Below are 22,560 nucleotides of genomic sequence, written 5' to 3'. Positions count from 1 at the left end.
ATTTAAGGAATCTCAGTTTGCAATTCCTTAATTGCATTTGCAAAATAGAGAATCGCAAATTTTGCAATTCTCTATTTTGTGATGGCCTTTTGGGATGATACATCCCAAAAGGCTTTTTCCAATTCGCAAACGGGCCAATTCTGAGAATCTGCCCTTTTGCAAACGGGATGAGGCTTGATACATATGGCCCGAAATTATCCCTCATTAGAAATGATATTGGAAAATTAACAATTATTATTTTTCTGATTGCTTTTGGAAAAAGTGAGTTTATCGTATATTGGGAAAACTTTGGGAGAAAGCTAAATATCCAAATCAAGGGAGTGTATAAACCATCGGGAACTCCACGGCAAATTGGATTTTTATACACTTGATTTATGGAAAAATTAGAATTATCATTCCTCCAGAATGTTCGTGAACTAGGCAAAATAATTATGAAGGAAGTTCCTCATGGATTATCATGCAGTGGGAATCCTTTGATGCACCCTACAGAAGCTGTTGATAAACTTCCATGCCTCCAATCCTTTTCCTTACTATGAAAGGTTTACAGTGAAGCTCACTGCATATAATAGGGTTTACCAGAAGAGTGGTAAGTGTATGGCTCCCATGTTTATCCAGATAGCAGCATCTTTCCCCATTTGGCATCTGTAGGTAAACGCAAAGGTAATTAAGCCTGGTTGGGCACGGTCTTGTGTTCTGAGCGAGGGACAAATCCGGTGGCTGTCAAGTTCCCTATAACTCAAAGCTACACTGATACTGTAATAATTTGGATCAAAAAATATCAGACTAGGGCTGTGAATGTTTCAATCTGAATATGCTATAAAGATACTTGTGTAATTTGGGGAAATAATATTAACAGTGTTTTTATTGTACCTATAGGTTTGACTGCAATGAATTCCTCAACGATCAAGTGCACCTTGTGTGGATTTGTTGCCGATGGACTTGCCAGCCTCCAGCAGCACGCACTAGCTCACATGCAGCAATGTGCCCTGCCAAGCACACATCAAAGCCCTGGCAGAATCCCAACACCAGCGGTGTCCCCCGCCGGCTCAGATCTAGCCTTCAAGATACGACAGCAAGATCACATGGCAAATGGGGAAGCAGAGACACCCGCTGACACCCCCTGCTCATCCATTAATGAGACTGTTCTGCAAGTAAGAATCAAGGAAGAGCCAGATCAGAATCACTGTGGGGAGACTGATTCCACGTGTGCTCAGTTGGTGCAAGACGCCTCCAGGATGGATGTCAACCCTTCCTCCCAGGACCCATCCCATCCAAGTCGGGAGATGGCCATGGTCAAGGTCAAGACAGAAGTAGTGAGTCCAAAGCCTGGATCTAGCCCCGTCCCTACCCCAGTCCAAAACGAGATGAGCGTATTACCTGCCGGTGGAACGGTGTTCATGCCCCAGTATGTGTTCGGACATGAAGCTACAGTTGTTCCCCAGGCCTCAGAAATCCTGGCTAAGATGTCTGAGTTGGTGCACAGCCGTCTCAAACAGGGCCACGGTGGGGTGCCGGCTTTGTATGCTGGGGCACCAATTCAGAAAGGGGCAACCTGTTTCGAATGTGAAATCACCTTTAACAATATTAATAACTACTATGTGCACAAACGCCTTTACTGCTCTGGCCGACATCTGCCTGATGACAGCCCACCCAGCGTTCGTAAACTGAAAGCCACTACAGCAAAGATCACTACTACGCCTGCACCTCTCAGGATCTCTCAAACCACTACTGTTGTGGCTCCTGTGGACTCTAGCACACCAGTGGATGTCAAGGTTGAGGCCAGTGCTCCAGCAGTAGAAAATAAAGTTTCAGTGGTCAAATCTGAGGATGTCCTAGCAAAGGACACCTCTTCTGAAGGAGACTGCACCAGCAGGATGAGCGATGACAGCCAGAGCCCCAACAGCTCAGTGGATGACCAGGAAGAAGACCCCACAAGGACAGTATGTGAAGCTTGCAACATCCGCTTCAGCCGGCATGAAACCTACATGGTGCATAAGCGCTACTATTGTGCTTCACGCCATGATCCACCCTCTCGAAGGACTAGCGGAGGACGAACACCATTTATTCCACAAGTAGTGCGAACAAGAAAACGGAGAAAGTTGTATGAAATTCATGCTGCCACTAATCCTGTCCCACTTCCTGTTCTTCAGTTGTCAGAGGTGTCTCCTACACAGTCTACTCTGGCCCAGGTGGCTAACATGGCTGTTTCTGGCACCATAGACTCTCCAGTGGGCGTCTCGCGTTCTGATGCTCTCCCTGGAATTCCTGGTTTGATCACAGTGACTAAATCTGCTGCCATCCCGTCTCCGAGCTCCAGTCCAGATGCAGATGGTCCAATTGACCTCAGCAAGAAGCCCCGCCTTCAATCTGAAGTAATACCTACCACACCAGTGGTGCCTCTGACAGACTACCATGCATGCACGGCTTGCCGCATCAGCTACAGTAGCTTGGAGAGCTATTTGGAGCACAAGAAATATTATTGCCCAGCAACTGCAATTCTACAGCAGTTGCCAAAAATTCAAGGCCCTAGGCAGGTTGGTGTGAGTAAGTCTGGCATGGTCAGTGCAACAGAGAACATGGATGTTCGAGGAGAAGATATGAGGAAAGTCAAGGTGGAAAGGCAGTCATCTCACAGTCCAAGTGCAGTGGCTGTTTCTGCTAAATCCCTCAGCCTGACAGCAGCTTATGCATGTGTTGCCGACATGGACTCTGTCCCACGCTATGGGGGCTCAGCTAAAGTTGTTCCAAACCCAGCCTCTGTCCAGGCAGCAATTTGTCCCTTCTGCCCACTCAACACCGCCATCAGGGGAGATCTGATTGAGCATTTTAAGCACATACATGGGTTGCTAATTGCCAAGCCAGCACCGGGGCATTCTATACAGGTCAATTTCATGGATGAGATGATTGCCACCAGAACACAGGTCAGCAGCCCACCGGGCCCTGCTGGAAGAGCAGCCACCTCCCCCCAGCAGCTTGGTTCACTCTCCAGAGGCGACATGCCAAATGGCAAGGAGATCGCCCCAGTGTCGTCATCCGCAGGAAGCCCTCTACAGAACAGCAGCCCTAGACCTCTTCTTCCTGCTTCTCCTACCCTTCCTTTGAACAACTCAGTGGCGGAAGCTCCCGCCCTACCCATGCACACGGACAAATCTGTACAGACTCCTAAGGGCCTGCTGACCCCTCTGCCCAATGGCAATCATAGGTACTGCCGCCTGTGCAACATCCGGTTCAGCAGCTTGTCCACTTTTATAGCCCACAAGAAGTACTACTGCTCTTCCCATGCTGCCGAACATGTCAAGTGACTGGACCTTTTTGCCAGCCTACACTACAGTGAGAGGTATTCTTCGTGTGAAGGACTGCGCGGGTGCTGCATTGGCCATTCTCAGGACCCAGTACCCTCGTACAGAATAAGCACATAAGTTGCAATGTTGACTTTTCCCCAAAGGGTCTATATGCAACCGGACCAGGTGGCAGCACTCTAGACAGACTGAATATGCGAATTTGTGAAAAAAAATAATTACCTGAAAAGACACTCTGAAGTTTGAGGCATGTCGAATATGCACTTGATGTCGCAAACAGGGCAAGAATGAATAGCAGAATCCCTAAAACTAAGCACAAAAAGGTCACACGTCAACGCGGCATGTTACGGACACACTTTGGTGTAGAAAGGCCAGCGTTGGCGAAGGATGGGGAAACACTGTTGTTTAATAAATTATTTTTAATCTATATTTATAAAAACAAAAAAGCAAGTGAAGGGTTCTCATGTTAATATTTATGTCCAAGAAAGATCTCCCACCTAAGAGAGTTGGAATGGAACTGATGGATTGTGAGTTTTTTTGGGGGGCCTTCTATGATGGAAATGCATGATACGGGATGACACAATGCGTGTCTGCCTGCTTCGTGTCACGGCTGGGTATTTTCGTTCACCGTCAGTTCAATGATTCCTTTATTTCAGGATGCAGTGCAGTCTGCTAAAGGTGTAGGCTGCATTACCCTACTGGCTTCACACCAGGCATTACTATGGGGGTGAAACACCTCTGATGGTAGCTCTTTGAAAAGTTTAAGATGAGGAGGAGGGTGCAAAGGAGAAAGGGAGATGCTGAGAGAGTGCTGAAATATCTCAAATTGTGGCCATACCGCAGGCGAGTGCTTTTTTACTGCAGGGATAGTAGTAACTGGTTCGCCCTAGAAACTGTGCCAGCGAGCCATGGCAGACGTTGATCTATGCTTGAACTCTACGGTAGTATCTCTCAGCACTTGCAATAGCCACAGTGCGGATCAGTTTCAATGACACTATTCATCGCCAACAGCAGGCCATGGCCAGAGTAGAGCAGGACACACCTGGTATTCTTTCAGCTTGCTTTTCCAGGGCACACTGCCAGGTAGCTACTGAGCACTGAGAGATGTGGTCTAGCCATTATGTTGCAAGAAACCACGGGGCATATTATCAAGCACGGCGTTAAAAGTATCGCCGCTTTAGTGGCAGAAAACTGCAGCTAAAGCGGCGATAATCGGCTTGATAATATGCCGCAGAGAATTTCAATAGAAGCCCATGTTGACACCAGAACATGGGCTTCTATGGGAATTCTCAAGGGCATATTATCAAGCCCTTTATCGCCGCTTTAGCGGCAGTTTTCTGCCGCTAAAGCAGCGATAATTTTATCGCCGTTTCTTGATAATATGCCCCCACAGTTCTGTTCCAGCTTTCCCATGTGTCTAAACTCTGTGATCCTGGGCACTTATTTTAACCTTGCTCCGCCAAGAAAGCATTTTGAAGCATGCTGTTCAGTAGTATTAAGTTTTACATAAACTGAACAGTTATGTTTACATTCCTTTGGCAAAGAGTGTATCATCTTTGCTTGATGTTGGAAGAGTCCGGGGATGGGTGGAGGGACCCACGTGCCTTCTGATGCAACCAGGCATGCTTTCTCTGTTGCGTATCTGTGCTCAGACTTTTGCATCGGTCATACGTGTGATTACCTGGCTTTAAAACGAGAGTTCACAATCCGTGACTACTTTCTCAGATTATGAAGTTAGTCCCAATAGGTGTCATTTGGCAGGCGTTACATTGGGTACCTGATCCTACAGGTATTTCATTTGAACCTCAATTCCGTCTGATCTTAATGCCGTCATCTAAGATCCAATCACTGATGCATTTAGTTGGATAACAATTAGGAGCCTCTTGCAATAGCGTCTCACCTCTGTGAAAATGTTTGCCGGCCATTTTGATTCGATGCTATTGGCCGTTGTTATAGGTCAACTTGTGCCACATAACTATTCTTTTCGCAGCCTGAATCCTTTTCTGGATTCACATGCTGTGCATTATTCTGCCATCTAGTGGTTGGGTCCAGAATTTGGTACTATTATACTAAAGGGAAACTGTTGGAAAGAAAAAGTTCACCAACTTTACAACTTATTTTGATTTTGTGTGTTTATTCCTGTGTAGACCTGTGGACGAGGGGTAGACTGTGCTGCACAGAATTAGGGAGGGGTTTACCTACCGAGTAGCAATCTACCTTATGCCAGGTTCTGGCTGGCATGTGGTCAAGTCTGACCATCACTGACTAGCCACACAGTCACGCAATCCTCTGTCAGAAATCTTCCCATTACCTTGTAGATTACACTGCCTCTGCTGTTAAGGTCTCTAGAATAGCCTCTCTGTATGCCTTGGTGGTGCCATCAGGAATGCATTTTAGTTGAACCTTTATCAAATGGTGACTGCTGAATCTCGAGGAGGCAAATTGGTTTCAGACATTTGGCTATGCACGGCTACAGGAAGAAGGCCAGGATTTATTAAAGATTTTGCGCAAACGTTGCAACTCATATTATTAGGTGCCTAAGCATCAATAAAAGTTGACGTTGCAAAGCAGTTTTCAGGATGTAAATAGAATTGCTCCTGTGCGCCAGTCCTTTCTCAAGCCGTATTATTTCTCCCGACCAGTACACATATTAAAGCAGGCGGCTATTCTGTTAGTTGTTTATAGTGGATGTATGTTTCTACATATAGGGTAGGAACGTCGGCCATCTTGTGTAACGTCCAAGTGCCTTTGTTTCTTGTGGGGAACAAATTTTAGCACTGCCCACCACAAAGCCTGTTTTAGGAGCTAGGTTTCTGAACGTGGTTAGTCCAGGCTGTAAAGAGCACTTACTAAGAAAAAATATGAACAGGTGGGATAAACTAGTCCCCCGCTTCACTCTTCTGTTCTGAATCACCCGCTTTGAAAAACATGACAGACAGGAGACTTTATTTTGGCCATGGGCAAATCATGACTTGTACATTGTCCCACAGCAAGCCCTCACCTTAAACGTCTATGGAACTTCATAATTATTTTATAATTAAAGCGCTTTTGGGCGGTTTTTTTTTTTGTTTAGAAAAGGGACTGGAAGTAATAACTAAAAATGGCCGCCTCATCTGCCCAACAGTTACCAGCTGAAAATTAAAATGGTCCATGCTGACACCCCCACCCCCCATCTTGCCAAGCAGCTCAGTTGTCTCATGTCAGAGTTGGGCTACCAGGATTTTGGGGTGTTTTGCTTTTGCTGTTGGAAGTGCATAGTGGTGACGTAGGTTAACTTTTCTCCAGGCCTCGTTGTTGGACGCAGCATAGAGAAAGATGAGGTCTTGTTTTTAGACTTAGCAGGGATCTCGGCAAAGCTGCCCCTGTGACCTGGAACTTGTAGGGAGATTCCACTAAAGGCTGTAGACCATGGGTGGGAGTCGGGACTGGGAAGGGGTAGGTAGCTGCCTCTTACATGTGATTGGCTATTACCTGTCCCTTTCGGCTTTTGAACAACACCAGCCTGCCCATGGTGGTTGCACGCTTCAGCAGAATCTTTCAATTTTTGCATTTAAATTTAAAAGGTTATCCAAGGCCCCATCCCCAAAATACGTAGCACTTTATCGTTCAATCCATTGGTCCCTTCTGGTTTGAAAAAATAATTAATTAATACTTGTGGCACAAAAGAATCAATATTAATATTCTGTTTAGTCGTGCTATCCTCTTTATCTTCCCAATGGGCTACTGCAACGTGTCTTCACACATACGAGAGTTCCAACTCGTCTGCACCTACATATTTGCCTCTTCTGCCACCTAGTGGCAACATATATTAGTGCATAGTCTTCTGTAGTTTATCCATTTAAGCATTATTACAAATCAACGTAAAGCACTTCCCCAAATTTTTCAACACTGAGTTGATCTCAACATGATTGAAAAGCAGTGAACACGAACTTAAACTGCTGGCGCAAAACCACGGCTGGTGTTGACTCGACTCCAAGGGCCATGCACGAGCCGAGCCATGAACATATGCGTTGTAAATCGTGCAACAAACATCATATTGAAATATCCTAAAACCTCTTCAGAATTATATATATATATATATATATATTCCAAATGAAGAGCATCCATAATTGGAGACCCACACTCATCGTGTCTTCAATACTTTATTTCGTCAGGCAGCGCCGCAAACAAACTCGTGGGCACAGTTCATTCAGCTTCTGCCATAGATTCCCCTACATGTTTCTGGCTATCTTCGGCCCTTGTTCACAGGGATGGCGAAATGGGAAGGCAGCACACCGGTGACTTTTGATTGCTCACAAGCCCCGCCTCCCGGGCGTGTCAGTGCTTTGCTTTGTGGTACTAGTAGTTTCGGGATGTAAATGTCCATACACCAGTGCCGCTGCCAATTTCTCCTGAGGTTTTAAAATCCACATTGGGTTGCTGTGTGACACAAGACTTGCCACCGCACTGTTTTTTCACTGACGAAAATGCACACGTTGTTCCATCCGCGGTGTTTGTAGTAACATCGCCGGACCCGCACGTCAGCGGGGGGGGTTCTCCGCGACCTGGATGGGCCGCTAATATTCCAAATGAAGAGCATCCATAATTGGAGACCCACACTCATCGTGTCTTCAATACTTTATTTCGTCAGGCAGCGCCGCAAACAAACTCGTGGGCACAGTTCATTCAGCTTCTGCCATAGATTCCCCTACATGTTTCTGGCTATCTTCGGCCCTTGTTCACAGGGATGGCGAAATGGGAAGGCAGCACACCGGTGACTTTTGATTGCTCACAAGCCCCGCCTCCCGGGCGTGTCAGTGCTTTGCTTTGTGGTACTAGTAGTTTCGGGATGTAAATGTCCATACACCAGTGCCGCTGCCAATTTCTCCTGAGGTTTTAAAATCCACATTGGGTTGCTGTGTGACACAAGACTTGCCACCGCACTGTTTTTTCACTGACGAAAATGCACACGTTGTTCCATCCGCGGTGTTTGTAGTAACATCGCCGGACCCGCACGTCAGCGTGGGGGGTTCTCCGCGACCTGGATGGGCCGCTAATATTCCAAATGAAGAGCATCCATAATTGGAGACCCACACTCATCGTGTCTTCAATACTTTATTTCGTCAGGCAGCGCCGCAAACAAACTCGTGGGCACAGTTCATTCAGCTTCTGCCATAGATTCCCCTACATGTTTCTGGCTATCTTCGGCCCTTGTTCACAGGGATGGCGAAATGGGAAGGCAGCACACCGGTGACTTTTGATTGCTCACAAGCCCCGCCTCCCGGGCGTGTCAGTGCTTTGCTTTGTGGTACTAGTAGTTTCGGGATGTAAATGTCCATACACCAGTGCCGCTGCCAATTTCTCCTGAGGTTTTAAAATCCACATTGGGTTGCTGTGTGACACAAGACTTGCCACCGCACTGTTTTTTCACTGACGAAAATGCACACGTTGTTCCATCCGCGGTGTTTGTAGTAACATCGCCGGACCCGCACGTCAGCGGGGGGGTTCTCCGCGACCTGGATGGGCCGCTAATATTCCAAATGAAGAGCATCCATAATTGGAGACCCACACTCATCGTGTCTTCAATACTTTATTTCGTCAGGCAGCGCCGCAAACAAACTCGTGGGCACAGTTCATTCAGCTTCTGCCATAGATTCCCCTACATGTTTCTGGCTATCTTCGGCCCTTGTTCACAGGGATGGCGAAATGGGAAGGCAGCACACCGGTGACTTTTGATTGCTCACAAGCCCCGCCTCCCGGGCGTGTCAGTGCTTTGCTTTGTGGTACTAGTAGTTTCGGGATGTAAATGTCCATACACCAGTGCCGCTGCCAATTTCTCCTGAGGTTTTAAAATCCACATTGGGTTGCTGTGTGACACAAGACTTGCCACCGCACTGTTTTTTCACTGACGAAAATGCACACGTTGTTCCATCCGCGGTGTTTGTAGTAACATCGCCGGACCCGCACGTCAGCGGGGGGGGTTCTCCGCGACCTGGATGGGCCGCTAATATTCCAAATGAAGAGCATCCATAATTGGAGACCCACACTCATCGTGTCTTCAATACTTTATTTCGTCAGGCAGCGCCGCAAACAAACTCGTGGGCACAGTTGACACGATGAGTGTGGGTCTCCAATTATGGATGCTCTTCATTTGGAATATATATATATATATATATATATATATATATATATTTCATTAACCCACATAAGTGTTTCACATTAGTACTTCAGATTATTTCACTGCGTTGAGAGGCATTTATTAAAAGTGATAGTTTTTAAACATGAGCTTAGAAGCATGCCGTCAGTGAACTAAGAGGCCATTCAGTTGTCATTTGCATCCTGTATGTGTCCTAGGTTCTTATCATACATTGAACCGGTTCACCACTGTGGACGCGAGCCATTTCTCCATTGCTTAGCAGAAGTGTTGCTGGGGCGTGCCAGCGGAAGGTGAGATGTGGTACCCGCTTGACTTTTTAACTCCTAAATTTAAAATTGTAGTCCTAGGTGGAATTTTGACAGTTTACTGCTATTTGATGCTTTTTAATTCTAATGTGCACTTTGCTGCTCTGTGCATCAAGGGTTGCTGTTGGGTGTCCTACCCTAATGATTTCCATAATTGCAAACCAAGACAATACCGGATATGCATTAGGTTGTGATGCAAAACCCCAGGGATGTAAACACAGTGGCTAAGTTTATGGAGTGAGATGACCACCATATGTGCATCCTTTAGATTAATTTGGTTGAGGGGCTCTGTGTGGTACACACCTCTGCTTTAATGCCTTCTTTCACCAGTACTCAATACTGAAGGTTACCAGGAACCCCCATTACTAATAATGGCATATACATAACTTTGTATATCAGGAAGTTTGTGTACTTTTCTCAGCTATTGGTGGGAGGTGAAGCTCTATACTCCTTGCCCCCCTAATAAAATGGCAGCTGCCAGTACAATTTAGCCATAAAACCTTTTTTTCATCGGAGGATTCATTAGTGCAATCAATGGCCTTCTCAGCTCTGCTTATAATACACAGGTTAAAAAATGTGCTAAAATGCCAGTCAAATGGTGGTTGGTTCTATACAAAAATGAAAAACACAACATTTTGAAGTAGGGTAAAATGAAAAATACATCTTGAAGTAGGGTTTGATTTGATCGTTTCCAGCCAAAAATGTCACCATTATTTATAAAAAAAAAAAAATACTTTGCCCACTTTATTACATTAGCGAAATTAACATAGTCAAAAAAAAGTATCCTCGCTTTTCCTTCATCTCCATTTGCTCAGTAATCTTCAGCGTGTCCCTGTTACCAAACCTCCTATCTTTACCCCAGTGCATTTTACAACGCTACCTCATTGCAATTACATTCAGTACTAAAAAAGCAAGTGTAGGAGGATGAGGTAAAAGCATTAGCAATGTGATGTCATCGAAGTAATGGTCATTTATATATCAGTGCCTGTGGAGTGATCAAGCTGACAGTAGTGGTTAGCAACATAGTAACATACTCTGAAAACACGTTTCAGCCAAGTTGACCTAACAGTGGTCATCTCCAGTGGTGAACAAAGTTTTATTTCTTTTTTCGTGTATCCTTTGTAATTTTTGTGTACCATAGTAAAACCCATGATTCTCACGAGGGAGGCTGTCCGCTTGCAAGTTAAGACATTTGCAGTGTTTCTCATTGCGATATTCACACTTTCTTTATCAGTCCGCAAGTATAAACGATACTGTCCATCTTTTCTTGGGCCTGTCCAGTTTCTGTAAGTCACACAGTGAGCGTTGCTAGCGCAGTGCATGAGGCACACCTCCAATTTAAGTGTACCTGTAAGAAATACTGCTCAAATGAATTTACTTGCAACAGAGAGCCCCACGATCAGCGTAGGCCTAATGAAACTGGGCATGGAATGAGCTATGATTAACCCTATTATCAAAACTATGCAAAATTGCATCTAAATAGTAAAAATGACTCACAGGCCCAGGTCTTTCACAGAGCTTGCGCTCTTAGAGTCCTTTATTAAAAAAAAAAAAAAAGAATCTTTTTCTTTAGGGAAGTTACAGTAAGTTTGGACTTTGTGAAGAAGAACCACTATTTGTTTCACATTTTGTATGTATGTATCTATGTATATTATATAATATGACTTCCTGAACCTCAATGGGCATTTAATCTTTCCAACCATTTTTCAAAAGGTAGGGGAACCTAACACAATGGAAAAATACATTGATGGAAGATTTGGAGAGTAGTTAAAATAACCATCACTTTGAAAATGATGGAGTCATGTTTTCAGCTGTCTGTCATGACTTTAGCAAATTTCATTAACCTAGTCAAATGTCTATCCCTCTGTATCCTAGTTCCCGTATCCCCCAAAACTTGGAAGCACTTTGAAACAGAGTAACCACAATTACAAGTATTGTATTAAAGAAAAGTACATTTCCATTTACTCACCCTTTCTTCAAAATCAATTCTGTTCAATGCACTTCAATTTGAAGTTGGGAATCTCTCCCTTTTTTATATAATTAAAAATTAGGAGGCGAGCTTTGTATAGATGAGCTGTGTGGAATAGATCAAGGTGTGGTTGGATGAAACGGGCATATGAATCTGTTTAGCTGAATAGGCAAACACAATGCAAATGGACAAATATGGATTGCAAATTCTTGAATGAACATTTATAAACCTTTATGATGTGGCTATTCGGCAAACGATGGAGATGTCCTTTAGATACATGACTGCTTTTTATGTTGACCTTTCAAATGAGAGAATGGGGGTGTACTCAGGCTTTGTTTCTCACCCCCATGTCCTCAATCACTTTTTTATGTACAGGAAATGATGCAAACTGGAAGATGTGAGTTCCAATGACCCATATTATATATAAACTTGTGAACAGCACTGAAAAATATAACACACATACCATATTGGGAACACGTGTGTAAAAACTGTAAATAAATTCTTGTGTACAGACAACCTGCACGTCTCATGTTTCTGTTTGTTGTGTTTTGTACAATGTTAGTATCATTTGAAAAGTGTCATCCTGTAGGATTTTAAAATGCCTGAACGAGGGATTTCATGCTTTTATAGGAGACTGATGTGATGGCACTGTCAGATACCCAAACTACTATTGAACTGTCAATATCCACATATTTATTCATAGATATATGCATCTTACGCCTGTCTGGCAAAGTAAGGTTAGGCAAAGTATTGAATTTCATGGGGGGGATACAGAATACTGTACAATGGCATGTGTTGCCATAGATACACATGCTCTGGATACTCCTGCCATCTACTTTTGGGATCAGATGCTGCAAGTTGTTTTTCTTCGAAGAAGTCTTTCGAGTCATGAGGTATACTTTCCATAGCTGGTAATGTGCATGGGCAGTAACTCAATGTTGGATAGTTTTTTCCCCTCCATCGGTTTTAGACGTGTATGGACAAGGCTCCATGTTCGGTGACTTATTGTGCTTTCCTTTGGCCCCATTCAGTCATTGTGACTCTGGTAGCTCCAGAAAGACTTCTACTTAGTGGTAGAGCTTAACTTTGATTTATTTGCCAGATTAAGTTCAGTGGGCATCAGCCTCCTCTCAACGCTCAACAATCGTGCATCAGGCCCTCCCTGGGACATTCTGCCCCTTGCCTCAAGAACTTTGTTGTCAAGAATGCATGCACAGTGATGGGAAGGATGCCCATCCAGCACTGTCCCTAATGTCACTCCAAATGTCAGTTCACTGACCACCACCCGGTCTGCAATATCTGCCTCTCCCTCGCCAATGATGACATCCTGTGCCGATCCTGCCTCACCTTCAGGTTGAAGAATACTCTTTGGTTCCAATGTGAGCAGAGGACGGCATATCCGAGGATGCAGAGGCAGGAATCAGGCGACAAACCAACATCTTCGGGAAACACAGTATCGAGACAGAGGAATAAGCTGGCTCTTCAGGAGCATAGGTCATCCAATCATCTCCCACCACTGAGATGGAATTTTCCTCCAAGTTTGAGGAGGAAGAAGTCGAGGACCCAGGTGCCTCACACCCACGAATGAAGAATCCAACTATGAGTACTATTGTCACTGCTTCTCAGTTGAGGCCAGCACAGTGGTTCAGAGTTGAGGCAGAGCATTACACGAGGGGTCAGGGTCCATTCCGGTGCCTAGAAAGCAATAACCTAGGCCACCACTGCCTTTGTACCCTGGTTCAACAGACCGGAGCTCACTTTTGAGGAGGAATTCACAGTAGAGCCCCACTCCACATCCTAAGCATAAAAGGCATACGGTCAGGGGCACCAGCCCTCTCCGTTTTCCACCACCACCACCACCTCCTCCTCCCTCTCCACCACCACCACCACATATCTCTTCCCCTTCCATATTCAGCAAAATGTTCACCCCACTCATCTTACAGTGAAGGCACCCCACTTTACCGTGCCGACCCCCATGATGCACCGTACGACCCAGTGCCTACTGACAACCCCTGGGACAACTACAGTGTTTATCCTCCAGGCAATACAGACCCAGATCTGCACCCAGCTAGGTCATCCCCCCAAGATGACACTACAGCCTACCACAAGGTGATACACAGGGCAGCCACATATCAGAAGGTAGATTTGCACATTGTCCCGCAAGATGACAGCTTCCTGCTAGAGACCCGGTCTTAAGACTCAGTTCAGTGCAGTTCCTCCATATTCTCAAAGATATGCTTAAAACTGCCACCGACCCCTTTGGTGGTCTACACTACACAAGTGCAAATGCCCTGACCACAGGAGATGTAGTGCAGGTAGCAATCCACTTCAGGATTGTTAACTTTGTTGGCCTCCTCTTCTGATACGTTGAGTGCATTAGGATATGATGCAGGACCTTCTAAAGAATCTTCCTGAGGAGTACAGGCAAAGGGGAGATGAATTGATGGCGGAAGGAAAGACTATCTCCAACGCCACCATCCGCTGCACCCTAGATGCCACCAAAACTGATGTCCGAGGGACTAACACCAGGGTCCTTGTAAGACTCCACAACTGGTTTCCTATCTCAGGTTTGAAACTGGAGGTACAACTTCTGCTAAACCTGCCCTTTGATGACAAACACCTCTTCAGTCCGCAGGTTGACCAGATGCTGGAAAATTTTAAAATTACACAACTACTACCAAGGTTATGGGTGCCCTTCAAACATCTACCCCAAGGGGATCCTTTTGTAGGATTAGTATAGGGCAGGCAGCAAGGCCACTTCTATAAGCACTCCCTTCTGTCAGATGCAGCTACAGGCCCACCACCACCAGGCACCACTGGGTTACTCCAGGGTGGCCTACAGAAACAATAACCGTGTTAGGGGCACATGAGACTCTGGCAAAGTGGCTTACACCTCCAAACAGTGACTCCCCTCGCCTCCCCGATTACAACCCACCCATCAGGGGAAGGATTCAGGATTTCCTCTCCAGAGGGCATGAGACCACATCAGACAAATGGGGACTAGCAGTTATTCAGCACTGCTATTGCTTAGAACTTGTCACACATCCACCCAACATTTGTCCCAACAATTACTTTCTCAGCACAGAACATCTCCACTTATCAGAGGAAGAGGTCCACGCACTATGTCAAAGGGTTGCCGTTGCCCCAGTGCCCCTGCAACAATGATGCATGTGGTGTACTCACCTTACTTTCTAATCCCAAAGAAGAACGGCTCCCTCAGACCTTTTCTGGACCTCAGGCCCATCAGCAAATATGTTCTCTCAGAACACTTGCGTATGGTAACGCTGCAGGACGTGATACCTCCGCTTCAGCAAGGAGACTACATGGTGGCATTAGACTTCAAGGATGACTACTTCCACATCCCCTTCCATTCTTCCTACTGACGATACCTGTGTTTCATTGTAGGTGGCCAGCACTATCAGTTCAAAGTTCCTACCGCATCACCACTGCTCCAAGATTATTTACCAAGTTCCTGACTGTGGCGGACGCCCACTTGAGGAGAGGAGGCATCAACATTTTCCTAATCTTGATGAATGGCTGATCAGGAGTGCAAGTAGCCTGCAGTGCCTCTAGCAGACACAGGTGACTCACCTCATCTCACTTGTTCACAGCCTCTGGTTCATCATAAATGTGACCAGGTGCCATCTACAGCCTCTCCAAAGACAACCCTTTCTATGGGTGGTGCTGAACTCTGCCACCAGCAAAGCCCCCAAATGGTCACAGCCTTGAAACAGTTTGTACCACTTTTTATCCACAGCGAAAAACCTCCGAATCACAACAGTAATGCATCTGTTGAGTATGAAGATCTCCTACATTGCTATTGTACCCCAAGGCCGGCTCTACATGCTTCTACTGCAGCAGTGGCTTTCAGCGCAATAGTCACAGGCAGAGGGTCGAGTGGCGGATCTAGTATTGTCCATCGCTCTTTGTAGTGGCAAAACAGCAACAACTTGTTGCTAGGCACGCCGCTTCTAAACCCCTTCCACATGTCGCCATTACCACAGACGCCTCTCAAGTCAGGTGGTGAGCTCATCTCGAGCATTACACAAAGCAGAGCCATCACCTAAATTACCGCAAGCTTCTGGTGAAATGCATACTCCTAAATCTGGGCAAAGTGGTCCTGGTCAGGACAGTCAACATGACCGCCACGTACTTCTTTCAAAAGCGGGGGAGCACCTACTAGCTCTACCTTTCCCTGCTAGCTCAGATAATCTGGCATTGGGTGCTCCACCACAACATCCACATAGTGGCGGAGAACCTCCTAGGTGTGCACAAAGACTTGGAAAAACCTGCTATGCAGGACGCATCAACAAGTCCATGAGTGGGAACTCCAACCACAAGTCCTGCACCATTAATTCCAGTGCTGGGGCACTCCTAATGTGTTCACCACCCTCAAGAAGACAAAATGCCCAAACTTTGCATCCAAGTACCCACACCCTGTGGGCAATGCACAATGGATCAAATGATCAGGGACGTTTGTTTAATCTTTTCCGCCTCTTGCGCTGCTTCGAATGAAGGTGAGGAAGATGCGGTAATATCATCAGACACTCATCCTGGTGGGCCACTACTTGTGCCAAGCAGCCATGGTAATTGGCCCTGCTGGAGCTGTTGATCGCCTCCCACATAAAGCTCTTCAACAGGGTGGACCTTCCGACCAGGACTCAAGGACCGATCAGATGCCCAGAGGCAAAGCAACTCAATCCAACAATCTGGCAACTGAGGTTCTAGAAGGTGGCTACAAAAGTCTTCCCCATGAATGCATGATCATACCGCAGGAGTCACGTAGCACTAGAACGATGGCATGTTATGCAGCAAAGTGGAAAAGATTAATCTACTAATGCGTCAGTAAGAAACTAGATCCTCATAAGCCTGCAATTCTGGATATTATTATTACCTACCTCCTCCACTTCCAGAAGTCAAATCTAGCCTACACTTTGATATGGCTTCATTTAGCAGCTGTTTCTGCATACATGCAAAACAGAGAAAATCCCTCCCTCTTCCGCATGCCAGTAATCAAGGCATTCATGGAAGGCCTTAAGAGTCATTCCTTTTAGGGTTCTACATGCACAAGCGTGGAACCTTAATATCACCCTTAGTGGGCTCACCAGCCCCCAGTTTGAGCCCTTACCTTCTTGAATGTTCCAGTACCTCCCCTGAAATGTAACCTTCCTGGTTGCAATCACTTCTTTCCATCACATTAGTGAGTAGCAAGCCCTCACACTGCAAGAACCATACTTCCAGGTGTACAAGGACATGGTAGTGCTCAGGACAAACCCCAACTACTTCTTAAGTTGGTTTCCCCTTTCCATCTCAACCAGACTATAGAGTTACCAGTCTTCTTTCTTAACCAGACTCGGTAGCACAGAAAATATTTCATACCGTAGACGTAAAGTGTGTTCTCATGAACTACATGTACTGATCCAAATCCTTATGCAAGGCAGATCAGCTCAGCTGTTTGTGGCTGTTGCAAAGCCTCACAAGGGTTAACCTATGTCATAAGCAGGAATTGCTAGATGGGTAATCAAAGGTATACAGACTTGATATCAAAAGGCAAAAGGAGCCTTCCATGTTACTCCTGGGGCTCACTCTACTTGCAAAAAGGCTGCATCCATGGCTGCCTTAGGGAAGATTGCCCTGGCAGACATATGTAAGGCAGCTACATGGTCAACTCAACACATGCTTATTAAACACTATTGTATTGATATCCTAGCCACAGAACAGGCTATGGTTGGCCAAACTGTCTTAAAGATTTTATTTCATACATTTTCATCATCTACATGCTAGCCATCGCTTATAGGAGGGTACTCTTATTATTACTCTCCATTTGTCAAATAATCTGTTATCCTGTTGTGCTTTTATGGATACCAAGTTATCAGAATAAAGTTTCCTGAACTGAACTATAGGAGGGTACTGTTTTACAGTCTATGCAAAGCATGCGTATCTCCAGCAACACATGCTGTGAATGGAAACTGTTAGTTACCCTGTAAGCATCTCTTAATAGTGTGTAATGCTGTAGATTCACATGCGCCCAACATCCTCCTCGAATGCGTGTGGCTCTGATCACAGATCTCTTCACTCTTCCACTCATCTTTTCTTTGTGTAGTACACATGTGCATCATGGTGTTCACTCACCACTTTATACTACTATCACTTGCTGTGCGAAAAAACATCTGACATGGAGTTGATGCCCACCCGCATTGCCAGCTAAGAGACTAGTCACTATTCCTTATGACTCGAAAGACTTATTAGAAGAAAAGCAACTTGCAAGCATCCAAGCACAACACCAGATGGCAGAAGTGTTCAGAGCATGTGAATCTACAACACAGCTCAAACTTTGCTGAAATGGCCTATCTTTTTACAAATAGAACATTTCTGTTTAATAGCAGGGCAACTTTTGTCATTCGCCAAATGGTTCTTGCTATCACAGCGGTAAAATTTGTATATTTTGTCCTTCTTAGTCACCCCTGTTTTGCTTTTTACAGCGAATTTAGATACCTTGTCTTTATTTCGGTTGGAAACTATTCTGACTACGGTGTCATGCTGTGAATCGTCAGAATTTTCCTTTTTAAGTGCTTTAGCGCACCTACCAGACAATTCTGCCTTTCTGACGATAGCTAATACATCTTTGAGTGCATTGTCACCATTTACCCACAATCTATCCTGAATGGAAGAATCATAAGCGTGCATTACTACTTGGTCTCTAATTAATTCTTCTTCAATAGCACAAAATCTACAGTCAATGGCTAATGAGCTGTCACAAAATCATCAAAAGATTCATCCTTAAGTGGTTTCCTTTTAAAAATAAATTAAAACGAGTAACACCAATACAAACTTTAGGTGAAAAGTAATTGTCCAGTTGTCTAATGGCTTGGTTGAAAACATTATCATCTCCTGCAACAGATTCTTTATTTAACTTATTATATACCCTTAAACCTTCTGGTCCTAAACTGTGCATCAATAAACCCTTTTTCCTGACTGCAGATAATTTATTAGCATGGTCAATAGTGAATAAGTAATTAATAAAATATTCTTTCCACTGTAACCATGGTACAGGAGGATCCCCTGGGACGCATAAAAATTCTTTTGGTGGATTAACTGTAATACTGGTAACCGGAGTAGCCATTACACAGGTTTTGTAATTATATCCAGGAAACCTGCAAAAATGTGAAGATATACCTGCAAGAAAAATTGGGTTAAAATGAGAATACAAAAATTACTAAACAACAAAATATAGATACTTGAAATGAAAGTCAAATGAAAACTATTTAATGAAGAGTTCTCTGTAAGTTCTTGAAAAACGTGAGTCAATTGTATCCAGAATCTGTATTCAATATTGATAAGTGGACTCAATGTTCATTTAAATCTTCTTATTGTGGTACACAGTAGATGTTGAGTGGTATGAAGTTGCTGATTTAAACGCCAGCCAAATGGAGTCTTGAAGTTACTGAATCTTGTGTGCAGAGAGTTAGTAACTCACAAGCAAAAGTGTCAACAGAAGGACAAGAAAAGACGAACTTCCTGCGTGTCACCCACAAAAATGACTTGTGCACGAATGCTTATGTATAAATATTATCTTAAGCAAGGGCGCTTGCGCTCAATGTCAACCGCGCTTAGCACCGCTTAGTGAAACCTTGAAAAGCGCTGAACAAAACCGGTCAGAAATCGGAAACTTCCGACAGTTCGCTCGCTCGCTTTAATGAGCTGTTTCCCCAAATGTGTACTGAGCAAAGTTCTTACCGCTATCTCCGTGCATCATAAAGGGTCATAAATCGCCGCCATTGACATGCAAGATGACGGTGAGTGAGGGAGTTACACATTAGGAGACGAATAATCCGGAAACGTTTTACCTTCAGTTCCGAATCACTCAGAGAACTCCGATGTCCAATAACGTGCAGAGAAGGCGGAGCGTAGGCAAATTAGCCAATTGTATTGAAAGCAAACCGGAATGGAGGCGAATGAGGCGGGCCAGTTCACAAAGACCCAATCCAGGATAAGTTTGTAGATGACACTTCTAAGCGAGGACAGGAAGCAGGCACACAAAGCCAAAACGCAGAAGGAAGAAAAAAAAACGAAGGAATTTGCGTGGATTCGCTCCGGTTGAGCTCCAAGTCGCCAAAATGTAAGTGTAGTGAATACACTTAATCGTAGAGTTAATTAGAAATGAATATATTAAATTGCTCAACCGGACATCGTCAACGTGTCCTGTCCGTAGATAACAACATTAGCAAGTCCCAACGTACATGTATCTTTTGAACACTAACGACACTTGTTAACAGACTATGAGCTCTAGATAATCTCCACGAGCATGCACGTTTAAATATACACATGTATCAAATCATACGAAGGCACGGGCTTGTGGAATTCAAAGGTGAACGCGTTCTCACTCTGCTTTGTTCTCGTGGTGACTAAATCAAGATACACGCGAACAAAGCAGGGCGAGGCACGCGACACTACAATAGCTTTTCTTTCGTTCTACCTATTATGCTCACACAAACCCCAGGAATTACCTGTGGCACACAAGATTGAAGATCTGTATTGTTCAATATGAGAAAAAAGGTACACAAAGCAGGTACTTGTCTACAAAAAACGTTTGAGTTACTTAAATAGACTTGTGGCAAGATAAAAAGATGCACCACACCTCTAGCTTCAGAGCTCATGAGAGACCTTTCTCCTCCAAAATAAGTTTCACGAAAGAAAATGATGCGATTGGCGCAGGCATAAGAGAAACTGGAAGCTGCACTTTCTATGGGTAGTCCTAAAAATGAGATATAGATAAGACTTCATTTGCTTAATATGATACAACCACCTGTGCGATTAGTATTGTTTACAGATACGTGAGACGATAATCAACCTGTTTTGTATTTGTATTGGTACCAATAGCACAAACCTAGCTGGGGTGTCATGTGCTGTACACAGCAGGTTAGAGGATACAAGTGCTATGCTGAAAATTGATAAGAGAACATTTCATGAGTGTGTACAAGTGGGAGAGGGTATTCCTGTTGACTGGACAGGAGCACGTGACGTTTCTGAGGGTCTAAATCACCTTGGTCCCTCTGTCAATGAAATGAGTAGGTAATTTGCACACAAACCCCATGGATTTATTTGTACAGTTAACCTCTTATGGTGCTTGCTCTCGCCTCAGAGCTTTTTTATAATTGTCTGAGATGAAGCTCATTCGCCAAATAATCCATCATTTGATGCATAATCTGCAGAATTTAACAAAAAACGATTGTTTCTAGCTCAAACAGGTCAAATGTTACTAAAAACGCTGCCGGCTTGTTCATGGCAATGAAAGGCCCTTTATAGAGTTTTAACTGGTCACCTTTCATTTCCTTATTTCTATATTTGATTGTGAAGCTGGCACTAATGAGGCGAAACCTTTGCCCAGACAATATTACCATGTTTACAGTGGCAACAATTATATATTCAGACTATCAAAAAATGTGTCTCATTATGTCGCATGATTTGGCTTTTCTTGCCACATAATTTAGTCTAATTTGCCGCATAATTTGGTGCTCCCCGCCACATAATTTCAGTTAAAATTACGATAAATCAGCTCTATATTTCCTCACCAATCCACTAAGGCACACAAGTAGGGAACATGCCTTATATGTTTGTTTTAAATAACACTCGAAGCACTTTTCAAAAAAGCAAATTGACTTGTGAGAAAGGAGACTGTGGCTTGTGAAGGGAGAAGCTTGACGGCTGCATTGTAGTTGCCTGGAGGTGTGGAGTTCCATCCGTGGGTAAGAATTGTCTAAAGTGGTAACACATGATGCTAGTGCTGTTACTCTGGATGACTGAAGTAACTGTGTTAGTAGAGAAATGCAGGAGAAACAATTGCAGGAATACCCATGATCACTTCGATAAAAGAGAACCAGAGGAGAGTTGATTTGCAGCATGTGTTGTAGAATGTAGATGACATACTGTGCACTGCCCTGCCATCTTGTGTTGGATATGGAACATTACAATTGGTTTACTTTCAAATAAAAGTTCAGTATTAATAGTGACTTTTCACTTTCAAAATGACTTGTAATCACATGGTCAAAATCCAAATGCCTCAGTACGCAGACTCCACCTTAAACCTTCTTTTCACGCCATATATTTTGGAGTGAAGTTGGGTGCTCTGTCTTCAAACTCAATTGTGACCAGAAAGACATTGCATCTGGCATGAAAACGAGCTTTGAATCGACACATGAAAGGCCACCGAATCCAGCATACTAATCAAATGGGTCAGGCGCGCAACACCCATTGGACTCAAAGGGCTTCAGCCCCCCCCCCCCCCCGTCGTGTGTGGCGCCCGGGATGAGAGAGCTTCCGGCGCGCACACAGCCGCACCCTAGCACTTCACAGGTCTTTAAAAGACCATTTGCATGTTAATGAGGCCTCGCTGTTGTTTCACCCCTTCTAAGAGCCCCTGCAGCTCCACTCTGCCTATTGCTTAAAGATTCAGCCCCCCCCCCCCCGAAATCTTTTCTTAGCCACCCCCAGGCAGCGCATAACCATACACCCCCTCAGCTTGATCACATGATGGGAATAATTTACTTTACAAGAGTTTGCAGCAGTGGGGAAAAGCATCATGAACATACAGCAGGGGGCTCAAGGGAAAGCTAGCATAATGCAAGGAGCTAGCAGCCCCTGTCAAGTAAGCTCCGCCTTTACATTGCAGGTCACTTGGAGGGTACCACCCTCCCCATCACACACCCAACCCTACACCTGACACTAATTATTAATCGGGCAAAGGCCTACAGAAATGCACAGCCTCAAAAATACAGCGTCTCAAAGTTCTTCAGCACAACATTTTACTTGCTATGACTTTTCCTTTTGACTAGACATGCTTTTTCTTTCCTG

At 44.6% G+C, this 22,560-nt stretch overlaps 1 protein-coding gene across 4 annotated transcripts in view; it reads left to right on the top strand.

Annotated features, from left to right (window-relative positions):
• ZFPM1 (zinc finger protein, FOG family member 1) overlaps window positions 1-12,219 on the top strand; it is a 279,431-nt gene extending 267,212 nt beyond the window's left edge. For all 4 annotated transcript variants that reach the window (XM_085639659.1, XM_085639658.1, XM_085639657.1 and 1 more), the window contains one exon: window positions 877-12,219. In XM_085639659.1, the coding sequence (XP_085495785.1) occupies window positions 877-3,302 (2,426 nt within the window). In that variant the 3' untranslated portion in view covers window positions 3,303-12,219. The remainder of the gene's footprint in view (window positions 1-876) is intronic.
• Window positions 12,220-22,560: the final 10,341 nt, after the last annotated feature.

Source organism: Triturus cristatus, chromosome 12 (assembly GCF_964204655.1).
Source record: "Triturus cristatus chromosome 12, aTriCri1.1, whole genome shotgun sequence".
Classification (NCBI taxonomy): Eukaryota; Metazoa; Chordata; class Amphibia; order Caudata; family Salamandridae; genus Triturus; species Triturus cristatus.
The sequence above is the reverse complement of the archived record's forward strand: the minus strand, read 5'-3'. Positions and strand labels throughout refer to the sequence as shown.